Genomic DNA, 17,760 nt, shown 5'->3' on the forward strand with positions numbered 1-17,760 from the left:
TCAAGTCCCAGTGCCTACCAAAGCTGCATGTGAATTTTGAACACCACTTTTTTATTTCAACATTTCCCAGGGTGGCTCTCTGCATCACAGAATTTATGAAGAGGGTCTAACAGCATGCAATCAATTTATGCAAGTCAGCCTGGTGCTTCCTCTCAGCTGCATTATGAGTAGCTACTTAAATTCCCTGTCACCTATATACTAAGATTTCCTACTTTTCAGAGCTCAGAGAGCTTGACTTGTATTGCAGCTGCCATGTCTTGCAACTCCATGCTTCTATTAAGTTTGCATAACTTTGAAAAACTCGTGGGTACAGTGACACCAAAGGCTGAATCACCTCATGCAGTAACACTGCTTTGTCACGCCCTGGGGCTTGAGGAGTGTGACCAGCCTCACTCAACCACCTGCAACAATATGCAGACACACGTCTCTGCTCTGGGTCCAGTTTGTGCACTGAATTCTACTTCCCATCTGCTTAGCCAGGGACTGCTGGACTAAGCAGACCATCTTCAGCTTCCACCCTCTCTCACCAGGCTGGCACCTCAGGGCACTGGAAACACAGGACATCCTAGGGAGAGATTTGCAGCCTCTGAAGGCAGCCAAACAAAGTCAACTAAATTTCAACTTTAGATCCCTTGATCAACTTACTTATTTGCATATACACATGTTTTCACACAGCTAAGTTTGTGGCAAGAGAAAGCAATACAGGATGTGAACTAGTTGAAAATTTGGTGACAGGGAACAAAACTTGGATTTCCTCAGAAACTTTAGAGAAAATTTAACAGCAAAAATAATTCAAAGGGTCACTGCGGTAAAGATGTGATTAAAAAGACAAACTGAAATTTAAGACCTTTAGCAGTGCCAGAACACAATACGGGTAAATAATTTGGAGTTATGAGTTACATGCTCAAATTCCTTTTCACTTGCCACTTATTTATTACTTGAAAGGACTCTGTAAAAAGCTTGCCCCAACTTTTTGTCTCACTTATTCCAGGACAATGACCTGTTGCAATGAGACAATGTCTGCAGTTTCCCTCCCAAGCTGCAGTTTCTCCCACAGCATTCCCATAACCTTTTCTCTTCCACTCTTCAGACTAGAATATTCTTGGTAGACTTCTTTGAATGACAGGGCTGGGCTGCCAAATAAAACTAATTCTAGACAAGTTATCAAAGATTCAGCAGTAAAGCTTCTGTCCTAAAATCTCTACAAAATACTGCAATGGTGTAAGGTTAGGGTATACAGGGATGAAGATGTATGAGGACAGAGGTACAAAAATTTTTTATATTTAGCTTGCTGATCTATCTCAGTCTTCTGCCTCAAATCATCATGACTAATTTGTAATGCACAAGAAAATCCTCTTTTCATTATGAATGTGTTCAAATAATCCTAGCTTAATGCATAAACTATTGACAAGCCTTTCTACAGCACTCCATTTAGGTCACTTTACATTATATTAATCAGTTCCACAAAAAAATAACAGTTCTGAAATCTGCTTTAGGACTTCATTTTTATTTTCTTTCTCATAAAAATGTTCTTGCTATTAGGGAGCAGATCACAATAAGGTTTAATCAATCAGATCTTGATGATGCAACAAATACCATCATAAGCAACCTCCTGCTACATCATCCCCTTCCACAACCGGTTTTCCCATCAGCCAAAACTCCAAATCAATCGTAAAAATCTAAACAAAACAGCACAAAGAAAATACATGTCCCTTTGAGTAGAGCTGGATCAGATACACACACACACACAGAGAGAAAATAAATACCAAAATTCGCATTAAAACAACTTCAGTGAGATTTTCTTTTTCCTTCTAAAGAAGAAGCAATTCATTTAAATTATTCCTGAGAAAACAACGCAGAAGAGAAATGCTCCCTTTCCTCCTCCCTGCCCAGCTCCCACTTCCCAAGCCTTCCTCCTGGCACGTACTTTTTGGGCTGAGCCGAAAGCATTTCTCTTCCCTCTGCACATCTGCTCCGTGCAGGGCTGCCGAGCTGCGACTCATCCTGAGGAGCGCTGGAAATCCCAGGCTTTAAAAAGCCGCTCGCAAGCCCCTCCTGGGCTGCCAGGCTGCCAGCTCCGACAGCGATCGAAGCACAGCATAGCCCCCAGCAAGCCACATGGCCCGTCAGTCACCCTCACTGGCCACACCACCGCTGCTTCACGTGCAAATAGACGGCTTGAAACGAACAAATAAACAAACCCCATCCACACCCAAATACCTCACAATTTAAAAAGAATACATACACACACACACGCATATATATATATTTATATGCATAAAGGATGGACACCCAGAGGAGCTCGTTTCCAGGGCAGCCCAGCTGGCTGTCTCTGCCCAGCCCATCCTGGCAGCATCCCGAGCCCCTGAAGAGAGTCGATACCTGAGGCTGTGCCTGCTGCCCTGCAGTCCCGAGCGGGCAGCCTGGGATGGAGGGCACTGCCTGGGATTTCTCTTGTGGCAACTCGTGCCCCTGGCCTCTTATGCTTTTGCTGCAAGGAGCCTGGCTCTGCCTTCCCTGGAACCCCCCTTAGGTGGCTGGAAACAGCAGCTGGGCACCCCCCGACTCCCCCCCTCCCCCAGCCTCTCCTGGCTGACCAAACCCGGCTCCAGCTTTCCCTTTGCACATCCTGTGCTCCATCCCCACGGCTCATGAAGCCCCTTGGCCTGGTAAGGGTGGCTCTGCCCTGCTGCACAAGTGAGCAGGCACATGCCTAAGCCATGGCTGGGTTTCTTGCAGGGCTGCCAAGGACCAGGGTATAAAACAGAGCCACTTCCCAGCAACTCAACCTGCAGTTACCAAAATGTCATTTGCAGAATACGGCTTAATATTCAAGCATCTCCTGCCGCAGAGGTGCTTGAATAGCCACAGAAAATGTAGTGAGCAGCAGTGAGCGTGTCTCAGGAATTTCTTACCTCACAGCAACTTGTTGTGGTTGTAAAGCTGAGTATTTCAGAGGCATTGGAACATGATGAAAAGAGCAGGGATCTGATGGCAGGCATGCCCTTTGAGAGCCTCTCTCTTGCACTCTGGCCAGAAAGACAACAGGAAAGTACTTAGATTTCTATCCCTATATAATTTTTTTTAATGTATTAATATTTTCCATATACTTGGTTTCAGTGTTTGCCTTTTAAAAGGTGTGAATGAAAATGATGTGTAAAAATGCATTTTGCCTGGAGAAGAAAAGGTTCAAAGTAGTAGAGAGAGGAGTAGGAATTACAATTTAAATATAATTCAAGGAACTTACATGCCCCCTCCATCTAGGGCATGACAGTGGTCACAGCTCCTCAGGAGAATCTTAAAGCTATTTCTGCCCATAGATTAACACTTTTAACTGATGATTTTAAAGATAGTAGAAATTGAACTACAGATATAAAACTTACAAGAATGGTGAACATATACCATATGGATGATCTCCAAATGCTGGAGAATACTGCTGAGCTTCCTAGGCTGGAAGCCTAGGTTTCAAAACAAAGTTTACTTTGGCATTTAATAGCCCAAAGGCATAATGAATATGTTAAAATATAATGAGCAGTCAGCCAGAACAGAAAAAAAAAAACCTACTCAGTGAAAGCACAATATGCTGTTACGCATTGTATTACAAAAACATTCATTGTCATACATAACAATTTAGACATCGGTACTGTTGGTCATTATTGCTTCATCCTTGGCTTTCATTCCTTACTGAGCTGCCTTATTTCCATTCAATCATTTGACCTGACAGGTTCTGCTTCCCTCCTCTGAAGATGCCCAGTTGTTAGCTGCTGTCTTTCACTGTCAGTTGCAGCTTGGCATCTTGGTGCTTTACTTTCTAGGTCCACTTGTTGACCTGGTCTGTATGATCTGCTGGCTGTAGATCTGTTTGGGAGTGAACTCCAGTTCTTTCCATTACTTTATATGCTCCAAGTTCAAATCCACCAAATGACACATACATTAGATATTGCTACAGTTACAGAGTTATTTTTTGGTTACCTTACAACTTTTCCATAACTATTGCCTTTCAGAGGAAAATCTATACACAATATTGGAGCTACTATATACATTAGTGATAATTTCAGAACCTGTTGATTTATAATTTTTTGGCTAATAATGTTTCTTATCTCCAGTGTGGTTTAAATTTTCTGTAAGGCAAGAGAGATCAAATGAGAAATTATCAGCCCTCTAACATCCACACAAGGGTTCCCTTTTTTCCTTACAGAAGTAGGTAAAATGCTAGAAATGCTGCCCTCTGAAACCTGAGACCTGACAAACTGCTCAGATGTTCTTTCTGAGGAACTGCTTTCTTTGCTCGTGTTGTTCATTCCCATGTCCTCAAGTTGGAGATGAAACTTCTCTGAGAACAAGCCACTACATACAGTACTTCACACACCTAGATCAAAATGAACCCAATCTTCTGTGAGATATTCTGATTAAAGCTAAGAACTGGATGCCAAAGGAAAGTTAAGTGCCAATTAAAGCAAATTTTTTCACACTTCACATTTGTTTAGACTCACAGGGTCTTGACTGACAATTTAAGTTGGCTCCACGAATGACAGTGTTTAGGTACAACTAAACCTCCAGCCAGAGGATTACTGAATTCCTGTCTCACACATCTCTCTTCCCTGCTCTCACACCAAGATTAGCTCTTCATTAGGCCTTTCTATTTCAGCTGTTTGTAATTAATCCTAGGACATGGGAAAATACAGTAAATCCATCAAGTCAGTACAACCAGACAGTGTTTGGACTCACTGAGCTTTATGAACTGCACGTGCACACTTAAACTCACTGTGTGTTCAAATAAAAGCACTGAAAGCACTGAAAATCAATGCATCAAAATTAGTCACAGAAAACAGGTTGCTCAGATAAGTGAAGAAACAGATAAGGGAAATAACTGCCTAAAAAAAAAGGTCAGATAAAATGCCTGAGACACAGTCAAGATACAAGCACTAAGTGGTAGCAGTTCCATGTGTAGATTTAAAGAAACCAAACAAACATTAAAAAAAAATGCAGGAAAGAAGTATTTGTGGTTGTTTGGGGGATTTTTAGGAAAATAGCATAGAGTGATCTAGGATGAACAATAGCACTCTACATTTCTATGACACCTTTCATCCCAAAGGTTCCCAAAGCAGTTGGCAAATTTAACAAATTGAAGTACATTATCCTCCGTACACTGGAATCATTTTATCTGTCACTAAAGGCATCCCTGCTGGAGCAAAAAGCAGTATGTTTAACAGGTTAGGTCTATTGTGACAAACACCACATCTAAGCAAAGCTACAGGGAGAGGATAATTGTCAACAGCTGGAACTAGTGTTGAATCCTGGATTAAGCAGTTGTTAGGAGAAGGCTGCTAGTATTTCTCCTGTTACCACTGGTGAGGATGACTTTGTCACAGATCTTGAAGAGCTGCCATACCCAGGGCAGGCTTTCTCCTGACCCAGCTCCTCAGGGCACCCGCCTCAGCATGAGGTGCCTTCACATGTCACAGTTCCCCTCCTTGCAACACTTGAGTGTTATATTCACCAGACAGAGCGAGAGCAGAGATTGACTGTTAACATCCAGGCATGAAAACAGACCCAGTGGTCAATCAAGAGGCACTGCACACTGAGAAATGTGGAATCATAGAATAGTTTGGGTTTGAAGGGACCTTTAGAGGTCATTTAGTTCAACCCCTGTGCAATTAGCAGGGACATCCTCAACTAGATCAGAGCCCCTTGAATGTTTCCAGGTCATTCATCACCTCTCTGGGCAGCCTGTTCCAGTGCTTTACCAACCCTCATTGCAAAAGAGTTTTTCCTTGCATATAATCTAAACCAACCACCTTTTAATTGATTTAAACAGTCAACTTTTATCTGAGCCTTCACCAAGGTCATCTTTCTTTCATTGCAGCCATACTTCTGGCAACACAGCAAGTGTCAAAGGTGTTTCACACACAACAGACTGTTCACATATGCTGCTTCCTAAGGCACACGGGTCTGACAACAGCCTAACCAGCTCCTTGGAAATCTCTGAGCACAGAGATTAGCAGAGCAGGCTAAATTCAGTTACACACTACTATCTATAATGGCAAAGGGGGGAGAATTGCACTGAAAAGCTCTTCCAGGCTACAGATTCAGTGGGATGGGAGCTTCACACTCCCTTTTTCCCACAGTCACATCAGGGATCTCAATCCTCTCTATGTCCAATAATGTCCATACACTTACGGCTACTGATGCTATGACCACTGAAGAGTAAAAAGCAAGATGAGTACGTCATGATTATTGAAAAACCCTGTAAACAAAACCACAAAAACTGGAAGAAAGGAGAAAATTCAATGAAAGCTAAACACATGGCCGCTGAACTGGTACATTCCAGCTTTAAAAAGAAGCAATATAACATTGAAATCCCTTTCCAGATGTGCTGTTGGACCAAAAGACTGTCAAAAACTGGTGGGTAGTCTACAGTCACATGTTCATGTTGGGATGGCACAAAGGCATGTTTGGAAATGTGCTTTGAGCTGTCGAATAAGGGACAGTGAAATAAAAAGTGGGAACAGAATTGTATGCCAATGAGCAAAATGGATTTATTCAGCAGTCCATATTTTTCACTGGTTTAAAAATAGCTACAAGGTTGATCTGGGAATTAGTCTTGGGACTGTTAGAAGCTGCTGTGCAAACACTCAATGTTGTCCTGCTGAGCTTCTGACAACTCTAAAAAGTCTCACATATTTCACATGGCAGCTGAAATATTTTAATAGCAAAGGAAAACAAAGTGTTAGCATGGGTCAGGCTAGCTGAGTGTGAATGAAACAACTGTAGAAACTTCAGGGCTTGGAAAAAGTCTCAAGAAGTTCCTTAGTCAAGTGCTTCTCAGGCAGGGTTAGTCATCATGGAAAACCAACGTTTTTTTAAATGCTAAGCATCTACACTATAAACTAAGCTTTAGGGTATGAATGCACTCAGTTAACTCACTCACTAGCAAAAATGTAAATCTGTACCAGCTTGACTCTTTTCTTCTCCACCCCCACTAAAAGAGCATAACCCAATGACAATGATTAACTGGGCATTTGTCTTTTCTTTCCACTTCACCTATGCCATTGCCTGCTTTCACTCCGAGAGGGAGAAGATGAAGCTACCTGAGGTGGTGGTCCCTGCATGAACAGGGGCTTCAGCATAATTCCTATCCCCTTCCCTCACAGAGGCTGACATCCCTCCTATTCCCTTATTCCACCAGCAACAATCAGTTACCAGGACTCAGACACAACTTTTCTTCCCAGGCTCGCCCTTACCCAGAGTCCTTCCCATGGAAAGAACAACCCAGTTGAGATCCATGCCCAATCTCTTTCCTCAGTTGAAGACATTCATTTTCTCAGGTACAGCAAAGGATTTTTAGCCACGGCTTATAGTCTTCATGGCCTTTAAAGCTCCTGCCTCCCAAGGAGAGGGTCCTTGGCACCAAGCTACAGACAAGGAATGTTATCTCTGCTGGAGACACAAAATGGCAGGAGAAGAAATGCAACTGTCAAAGGACCTGAGTGAGGAATTCAACTTCATAATGCTCTGGGGAGACACTCACTTGGGGGACAGGAATCTGGGCGCTTAGTTACCACTCCTAGCACTGTTGTGTACCCTCTGGAAAGGCTGTTTGACCTGGAACGGAAATGGACCTGTCCTGGGAGAGGGATCTCACATCAACATTTTGCTACACCACCAATACTGTAAGCTTACTCAAAATACAACCTCTTTTACTTTCAACACTCAGTTTGAAAACACTTTTCATGATACCAGTGTTTTCCACAGGAAAGACATTCTGATATTTTACTAACTCACATTTTTTTCTCTGGCCTCATTCAGTTACGGAGTTTTCTCCAACAGCTTGTGGAAAAACCCTAAAAGTCACAACTTTTGCTGTCAAAGTCATGGCAGTGACAGTCACACAGATTTTGTTGTTGTTGTTTTGCTATCTTCTATATTGAAGCTTTCCATTTCTGGTCAAAGGTGACTTATTTCTATAAACAGAAACATTTTCACACTTTAAATGTTTAAAACAAAATCCTTTTGTGTAAAAAGCCAGCCTGGAGAATTTCATCCTGGCAGCTGAATGCATCAGAGTCCTATGAATGCTTAGACAGGTAATGAGGTTAAAAAAAAGAACCCCAAATTTGGTATTGGCTCCCTATTTCAGACACTCTTTCTAAAAGAGACACCAAAACAAGGAAGCCATTATAGGTCTTCAGTTCCTATATGACAAAGGATGGAAGAATATACTTGGATGTAAAGCAACTCTGACCCACATGTCCTTGAAGAGCCAGAGGGACAAGTGCTACAATCCAGAAGGAATACACGTTAGGCAATAGCTGTGCTACTGCCCTGAACACTTAGCAGAAAGTGCTGTACCCTGTTAAGTGTTGGCTCCAGGGGCTGCAGCACAGCCCCTAACACAGCTCTGATGGTCCCTGCTGACACAGTGACAGGGGCTCTGTGTGCGCTCCAGGTGACGCTCTGCCCTGCTCCAACGATGTCACTTTGCAGAGCATGTCGAGGGAGGCACATGTGGTGTGACCTTTCTGAGCTCAGTCCTGCCCTCACCCTCTCAGTGATCAGACACCAGTTCCAGCTCTGCAGGAACCTTCAGTGTGAACCATTCCGACCAGCCACCTTGTAAACCAGGGGAATTAAAATTCAGGTCCCACTAAAATTAAGGGCATGAGATAGCAATATATTTCAGAAGATCTCAGGATGTACTGTGATACAAAAAACAATACATAATTTCTTCAGCCATTTTAGGCCAAATAATCCTATGGTTTGAATTGCTCTTCAGATAACATTGCCCTAAAACACAGTCTGAGCCAGAAAAAAAGTGAAATTTAAACTACAAACTTGTTTAAAAATTTGGCTTGAGTCTTGACTTGAAGATCCTCAAGACCTGGTGACAAATACCAAAACCACTGTTGATTCTTACCTCAGAAAACAGAAGCAATAGTGTGCCAGTAACTGAATTAGATGCATAGTAATACATTTATCCTGAAGTGGGAAGAAACTTGAATTTCATCTCATGCTAGAAAAAGAAGCCATCACTAATACCATCTGGATGACAATCTGAGATGTGAATCTGAGACTGGCTTTCAAATGCAGGTGTTAAAGTAAAGGAAAATAAACCCAAATTAACTAATTTTTCTTTCAAATCGAATCTTCTTTGACTTTTTATCTTCAAAAATTTCAATTCTGTTCCAAAAAAAGAGAAGGAAACACTATTAGAAGCAACACCTCAGAAAAAATTCTGTACTTACATTCACTGGAGTTTTTTCTAGAAGAAAGAACAAAAAAGCCTGTTACTAAAAACTGTGTTCTTCCCTTCACCAAACATTCTCTGGTCTAAAATTCCTTCTCTTTCAGACTGAGATAATTTCTCAGCTCTCTTGGTCTAATGCCACATGGGTTCCTGTAATCCCTCTCCCATCTGGTACGGAAGTCATCAGGATGCACTTACATTCCTCAGCAAAATAGGTATTACTAAAACAATCCAGCACTTCACTAAAATGAAACATTTCAGACAAAACCCTTTTGCCTGAGAGCAGGGCATACAAATGAAGAGACTTGATGAGCACCATGAAAGCAGCTGGAGTGGGACTCGGGTGTCTGGGCTTCTTCGACCACCTGGTGTCCTCCTTCCCTTTGCAAAGATACTCCCACAAGTAGCTTTTTTCCCCAGTTCTCACAGCAAGCATAACACAAAGGTACACATTTCCTGAAAAGGAGACAAAGTTTTGCTTGGTCTATTAATCATTAAGAAAGAAAGGTTTGAAATGAGTTTTTTTGCCCAAACATTTGGTGAATAAGGGATAGGCAGAATATAAAAGTAGCTATCTGCTCTAGGTACTTTCAGGAACGGATACTCTTGCCCAAAGGTCAAAACTGCAGGCCAGAGAGAGAAGCAGATGGAATAAGATATTAAAACAGCAGGGTAAAAGCAGATTTTTGTCAGGAGATGTGGTAAACTACACAGGACAACTTAAGGGACCATTTCATGCATGACTGAAAGAGATTTTGTATTTCTTCTAAACATTTTATACAGAGCAGTTTTTTTTTTTTTTAAACCACAGTTTTATGTAGAAATACTACAGAAAATTTTGCATTAGAACTACAGGCAGGTCAGATCACACCCCCTCAATTTCTGGGTGTGCCTGCATGCATGTGCACCCATACACACACTTTGATAAAAATTCATTTCAATTAAAAAAACATTTCCCATTATAGGGAACAATCCTCATTGCTGAAGTTAACTGTACCTTTACTGATCATTTATTCCGGCAGCTGCAATTTTGAACTCTCCATCCAACTGCTCAGCTCAGGAAAAGGCTGGCCTACAGAAAAATAGCATTTTTTATTCTTTGAGAAGCATGAAGGGGTGTTAGATTGTAAAGTAAGCTTTGCTACAGTTAAACTCATGAAATATAGCAGCATATTATAACAAATAAACAGTATTAAATAAATTCTTGAGTTTCCTTATTCTCTCCTGGAAAAATACTCAGTTGCTTTTCAGTGAAAGCTGTTGATACAAATACAGTTTGATTTTCCTCCTGTCAGTGTCTCCTTCTGCCTTTGGTCCCAAGTAACAAATCACTTTCCTCAAGTCAGAGAACCAAATTCTACTGTTATGTCACAAGCTACAATTTGGCTTATATATTTGTGTTAGGATAGTGAGAACAGAAGTTGGTTTACAACACTGATCTTCACACATGCATTAAAAAACCAGCTTTATTGTATTTTCACATTGCTAAGGGGAACTATTCTTGGGCACAAATCACTAGGATTTGGCCTTTGAGATAATTAGCCTTTCTTGTTCGAACTCTTTCACTCTGCTCACTTTTTCCCACCTAATTTCCAAAATTAAAAGTCTGCTCAACACAGGGCTGTTCTCTGCAAGTCACGGAATCAATTAGACTGTAAAAAACCTTTGAGATCATCAAGTCCAGCTTATGACCGAACACCACCTTGTCAATTAGACCACAGCACTAAGTGTCATATCCAGTCATTCCTTAAACACCTCCAGGGATGGCAACTCCACCATCTCTCTGGGCAGCCCATTCCATTGTCTAATCACCCTTTCTGTGGAGAATTTCTTCCTTATGTCTAACCTAAACATCCCCTGATGCAGTTTAAGACTGTGTACTCTTGTCCTGTCACCGGTTGCCTGGGAGAAGAGATTGATCCCTGTCATAGGTTAGCAAGCATAGTCCCGGAAGGGACGTCCTTGCTAAGGGGTGCTTACAGTTTCCTCTGGGAACTGATAGAACCTATCAGCTGGCCAGTTTGAATATGGACAATTCTCTAAGCCACTTAAAGTTGTGACCACCTCTGTGATCCACACTTAAGAATAGGCAAACTCCCCTCCAAGCTCTCTCTCGTTTCCGGCGCTGGCACAGGTGGCTGCGGGCCCCGTGTGGGGGCCAGCGGGCCTGGCCAGGCCCTGCTTGGGCCAGGCCGGGCCGGGCCACGGCCATCCTGGAGCCGATGGGCCCTGTTCCAGCCGTGGAACCCCCCCCACTGCCTTGCCGTGGGCAGCCGGAGCGGCTCGGCTCTCCCCCCTCTCCACTGCGATAAGAAACATTCAACATTCCAGCTGCAAAGCTGCAAGACCGAGGTGAGATTAACCCTTTTACTGCTGTGAAGGGCTGAAAACCTGAGGGAAGAGAGAGAGGAGATGCTTAAAGCTGAAATTCTGTTGTGAAGCTATGATATATCAGAGTATCCTGTTGTAATTTCATGAAGATATGGGGGGGTGGAGTGTTCAACTCGTAAGCAAAAGCACCTGCGCTGAGATAGGCAGATGCTGACGCAGCTGTAATTTCATGAGAAGTTTGGACAGGGAGAGATGAACCAGATGAGGACTTTTGCTCCAAATGGGAAAGGAGAAAACCTCAGTCCCTAGAGATGCTCCCAGAGATAGTCCTAACGATGAAGATGATGAAGACCCTTTGCTCCCAGGGAAGGAGAAGGGCCTCTGTTTTTGTTTCTGAACGGCTCAACCTTAAAATTGTACCCCAAAAACTTCAAGAGTGGACCCTCGAAAGCAGTTGCGGGAAAAGCTGCAAGTCGGGGGAAAGGACTCACACGCAGGCAGAGAGACTCCTCTTCCTAAATGGACTGAACAATATTTGGAAGTGGGCGGCTGTCTCGTTGTGATAATGTTTTCATAGAATGAGCAAGAAGAGACTTCTCTTTCTAAATGGACTGAACAAGGTTATCATGGAAGTGGTAAACAGACTGAACATCTTAAGGATTGTCTTTTCACACTGTCAGTGGGAGAAGGGAGGAAGGTGGGGGGAGGAGGAGAGTTCTGAAGGTGGTATAATTTTTTTTTTCTTCTTTTAGGTCTGTTAATAAACTTCTTTATATTCTTTCAAGTTTGGTGCCTGCTTTGCATTTCTCCTAATTCTTATCTCACAGCAGATAAACAGTAATGAGTATTTTGGACCAAACCACTACAATCCCCATGTGGCTACACCTTCCTTTGAGGATCACCTTTGAGCCTTCTCTTCTCTAGGCTAAACACCCCCAGCACCCTCAGTCACTCCTGATAGGACTTGTGCTCCAGGCCATTCACCAGCTTTGCTGCCTTTCCCTGGACACATTCCAGCACCTCAACTGTCCTTCCTGAACTGAAGCACCCTGAACTGGACACGGGACTTGAGACCTCACCAGTGCCGACAACGGGGGAAGAATCACTTCCCTGGTCCTGCTGAGCACACAACTCCTGATACAGGCCAGGATGCCATTGGCTTTCTTGGTCATCTGGGCACAGAAATCAGCATCCTGAATAGGCCAAAATCTGCCCTCTGCAGCTGAGGCTGCATCTTCTCCCTTTTTCTGTTTCTTTCAACGCCTCTCATTTCAGACCTGCCTGACCCTGATTTGGTGCAGTGGGAACGTGACATGATGCCCAGGGCGGCACCGTGCAAAAGCCTACATCCTCAATTTTAGCCATGCACCGACTTGTTTTTATTTCACTGGAGAGGCCTCACTGAAGGCACAACATGTTCATTACCACTGTAGCACTTTATAAACAAAACATCAACCTAAGGATTAACTACATAAACATCTTGTTAAATTTGCTGTCGTTATTTCCTTGTGATCTGATGATAACTGCATAACATATTGTTAATACTAATTATTAGTCTTGACAGATTTGGCACATATCATGATTTCTATATTCGCTTCCCGGCATTAGCATTTCCCTGCTTCCTGATCCCCACTGACTTTGTGTTACCTAGAGAGCCTCCTGCTTTCTCCAGGGAATTCCATAGTTCTCTTATCTGATCCCACAGCTTCTCTGCATCCACATAATTGAAGTGGTCACCGCTGGACAGGAAATGTAAGGTTGAGTTGATACCATATTCTTCTGGACATTGTTATTCTGAGTGGTGCCATAAATCTCATGAGAAGACCCCAAGGGAAGATGCATCTCAGGCAGAACTGAAAAGAAGAATTAAAGTCAAAGAAGAGGAGTTGAAGGCATCTTTTGTTTCTTTTGTGGTGCAGCAATTACAGCCTCTGTTTAATCTGGTGTAATAGTTGTCTCATTAAAAGATTTACTACAGTCAAAACTGAATACATAGAACTGCTTTTTGATTTAGAAAATGTAACGATTTGTTAAGTATTTTTGTTTAAAAGAGGTAACTCAACACCCTTAACAACCAGGGTGTCAGCAAACTTCTAATTTTAGTTTTACAAATACTGCTCCAAAAATATCTCCCAAAAAACTTTTGGCTCCAAGGTATGAGAAATATGTATACAGGAAACTTAGCCTGAGATTTAGATTTAGTTTCCAAAACTATGGGGTTTTGGATGATTACCCTGAGAGAGAAATTTCTTGGTTAACTGAAATTTAAAAAGACTCTGCTAAACCTTCACTGGTTTGGAGAAAAGGATATTTGGCAGATTTTAGAGAGACGTATAAAAGCAGAATTTCTGAGGGTGAGCATGCCAGTGCATGTCCTTCACATTATATAGGAAGCAAAGTATTCCCAAAAAGAGACCAATAGTTTCCATAAGTTTATGGAATCTATGAGTTTACCATGTAGATTTATTTTGTACCTTTTTCAGAATGAAATTAGGTTCGATTAAGACCAAAGAAATATCCATACATAATATTCTAATTTTAACCATACCAAAAATTGCTTAACCTTTTAGGGTATTACTACTGTAGTAGAAGTCAGATTTCCCAAAACATGCTAGCCTATATTAGCCAACAGATTTACATGGTGCTTTAAACCCTCGGGATTCTTGCTTAGTATAAAGAACAAGCAGAGTCTGCTAACAAAGCTAGTACTGTTTGTAAGTTCTAGCATGAAATGGTTTTACTGTCATAAAGTGGGGTTACACTCACCTACTGCTTTGCACTCACCCATAGCTCAAAACAGGAATACAGAGCAGCATGACTCAGCTGAATAAAATGGATCTGTGGTAATTTCACTGGGCTATGGAGAACTGCTGAAATGTGATAAACCTGTGAAAAGTGAAGAGACAATGAGTTATGGAGCATTGGCTTCTCCCATAGTAAAGTGTCTGCCACATTTTGATCTTAAAATAGTGCCACTCTTCCAGAGAGACATTTCACAACAGAATTGACACCTTCCTCAACCCATGGTCCACCCTTCAGAAATGATACTTAGCTAGCTAACAGATATCCTCCCTTAGCAGAGGGGCTGCTGCAACAGTTCACATCCCAGTGTCAGTGCTGTATTTTTGTTCCCCAGTGCCAAAATGTCATCCAGCCTCACATTAAAAGCCTGCTGGTAAATCAAGGATAGAATCACTGTAAGTTTAATGTATCTAAACATGTATTAACATGCTAGAAATTATTTAAAAGGATTAATTTTTGCAGCCATGTTTGACCGTGTCAATACTATTTCAATTTGTCTTGCCCACTTAAGAACTCTCTCAAGCTGCCTTCAAAAATGTATTGACAGATATTTCCTTTACTTAACCTGTTGCTCATTTTCACATTTCCTATCCTGGCTAAAAATTTAAAACATTTCATTTTGCTTCTTAGTTACACCTTAGTCAGCTATGCAATGAAAAAATATCAGTGTGATATTGCAGAGATGTATTAATATAACCAACATTCAAAGTTTTGCTAAAAATCAAGAACTCAGCAAAGACTGAATATATCTTCATTGTGTCACATAACTAACCAGGAGCTCTTTATTTTCCAGGGAAGCACAGATTTTATGGGAAATTTACTGTATTAGACTAGAATATTTTTTAAAACTCAAAAACCCCCAAAAAACCCAACAGTAGTTTACTTCAGGTTGGCTTGTACAGAAATTAGTGTAATTCATTTTCCTGAGCTCTCTGACATGACTTACTTTCTGGCAGTTAAAACAGAAAACTACCTTTTCCTCTGTCCCAGAGGGAATATATTGACTCCCATTCTCATGCAGGGATGACATCACAAATATCTCTCTGCCTGAACTGCTTGATGTGTGGGAGTCACAGAAAAGAAGGTGATTCATTAGAAAATGATTTTGGTAAGGGAACAATAGCTCTAAGATTTTTTTTGCCAAAAGAATTCTTTTTCTCTTGGCCACTCCTTCAAGCCATTGAAAATGGAAAAATCTGGATAAGCAGAAAAGTTAAAAAGTGCCTTTCACTAATTCAAGTCATGTGCATTTTACAAACTTTGAGTATAAGTATTTGTTGACATTGAAAATACTTCTACATTGGTAAATCCTTGATTTTTAAGAACTTTGATCCCCAGGAAAAACTTTGAAACATGAGCGTTTTATATCAGCAAAGCTCTGCATGCAAATACCAGACTTCCTTGTACAGGGGTAAATTCTAAATCCTGCTTAGCTCTCATAATGGTCCCCTTCAATCTGAGACAATTTCTGTAGCATGTGTCAGGTGAGTGTAAGTATTACTCTCCTAGAAATTCTTCTATTAATATTTTCTGCTTATACTTTAAGGTAAAGAACATTTCCTTACCCAGGCCACTACTCAATGATACAACTGCAGTTTTCTGAAGCCGAGATGCCCCTATTGGTCTATAAATCAAAGAAATCTTTTAGATTCATTTATCAACTACATCCTGATTGTGCAAACACAAGTCTATGGGGAACCAGGTGGATGCAAAACATCCCCCTGGTTGAGAAGCCTTGCTCTCTTAAATTCATCTTGCCCAGGCTGGCGGTTGCACGCAAAGCACCATGGAGAAAACAAAACCAAGCCGCACGACACAGCAAAAGCAGCTGAGCAGCTTGAACTTCTTTGCACCTGCTGTTCAGTGTAATGATTTAAACCCAAGAAATTCGTGACTCCACTGATGTCTAACATTTCTGCAAAGTACACTGGTTGGTTTAACCATAAGGGGACACTGATTTCCCCATTCCAGCTCAGCAAAGAACTTCTTATGTGACCAAATGGTACAGAACCCATTGAATTATTGTCCCGTTTTCCTCCCCATGATATAAATCTGGCCACATCAAAACAACCACATCCCTGTTGCACTGATGACCCTCCCAAGACTGAGCTGTCACTCATATATCGCTAAGTCAAACCTGTCAAACTGTTCCATGACCGCTAAACTAAGACCAATGACTTCACCAGTGGCCCCTGGGCTCTAACAGGCAGAAAATAACATTGATCTTAATCAGATCAGACACCAGCTTCTCTCAACTCCATTGCAAAGTCTCTTTGATTTCATGCTTCATTATAAAATCAATTAATTGTTTCATTGCCTAGTCATTTAATATGTTTCTTATGGAATATATTGTGGTGATATTCAAAAGACAGTAGGCACTCAGGATATTTTGTATTAGCCACCCACAGTTAGAATGGAAAACAGCATTATTTTTAAGAGACGTGGCACATATAAACCAATGCCATGAATCAGTTCACCAGACCATCCAAAGTAGTGTGATCAATTGTACTGGCCAGGGGGCCTTTCCCGAGTGCCTAAAAGCCCTGTTTTCACAGGGCCTTCACAACCTGTGACAAGGAGACAAGTGCCATCCACAAATCCATCCTCAGCAGCACCTTCTGCCAGGGCACAAGCACCTCCCAGCACAAGAGCTCAATCTCCTCAGAACTGAAAGCAGAAACTTCTTCAGCGCAGTGAGATATCTTAGAAGCTGAAATTAAGCATGAAAAACCAAGTTAATTAGTACAGACATTACAACATGCTGGACATGTGGAAAAGTTAAGCCACAATGAGTCTCTTTTGTGGCTGTGCAATAACAACTTAATTTTGCAAGCAACTTGTAAGTCTGAGTGGATGTTTATGGAAAATGGAATCATTCACTCAAGCGCAAGTTTCCTAATGAAGCTGAATTTTAAGGAAGTTATTTATAGTTTATTCTATCAAGCTTTTCATTTACATCTAGATTCAGTAAAGCACTTAGCCATGATGCATTTAAGTTCAAGATGCAGCTCCATGAATATATAATTAGAAACATTCATTTCAGACAAATGGGATTCCAACATTAGCAAGGAGGGGAAGAAGTTGTTAAGATTCAACCCTACAAAAGTATGCATATATCTTCCCCCCTGCAGATCGTATTTGCAAGAGATGTGAGCTGGAAACTGCTTTTCTGTTTTTATATTAACTTTTGTCCCAGTTGCCACGGACATATTCCAAAGAGTAGTTTGCCTTAGCCTTCTTGATTAAGTGCTCCTATAACACATATTTGATTTTTTATCTTGGATTTAATTATGTGTGGTTTTATCCAATATTCCTTATGCTTATTCCTTGATAATCTGCCATGTTCTCTTCTGTGATTTACAAATATTACTTGGACATGG

The 17,760-nt window shown here is 41.5% G+C and overlaps 1 protein-coding gene across 6 annotated transcripts in view; it reads right to left on the reverse strand.

Annotated features, from left to right (window-relative positions):
* Positions 1-17,753, reverse strand: part of LOC116443948 (melanopsin-like) — a 52,475-nt gene extending 34,722 nt beyond the window's left edge. The window contains exons 1-4 of one of the 6 annotated variants that reach the window (XM_032108886.1): positions 14,363-17,753; positions 13,226-13,431; positions 7,245-10,319; positions 2,916-3,029 (exon numbers count right to left, since the gene is read on the reverse strand). In XM_032108886.1, coding sequence (XP_031964777.1) covers positions 2,916-3,029; positions 7,245-7,316 — 186 coding nt within the window. In that variant the 5' untranslated portion in view covers positions 7,317-10,319; positions 13,226-13,431; positions 14,363-17,753. Of the gene's footprint in view, positions 1-1,927; positions 2,160-2,915; positions 3,030-7,244; positions 10,320-13,225; positions 14,109-14,362 lie in introns of those variants that run through there. The other 5 variants (XM_032108885.1, XM_032108889.1, XM_032108887.1 and 2 more) reach the window with 5 other exon arrangements.
* Between the last annotated feature and the right edge of the window lie 7 nt (positions 17,754-17,760).

The sequence above is a fragment of the Corvus moneduloides genome, chromosome 5 (genome assembly GCF_009650955.1).
Source record: "Corvus moneduloides isolate bCorMon1 chromosome 5, bCorMon1.pri, whole genome shotgun sequence".
NCBI lineage: Eukaryota > Metazoa > Chordata > Aves > Passeriformes > Corvidae > Corvus > Corvus moneduloides.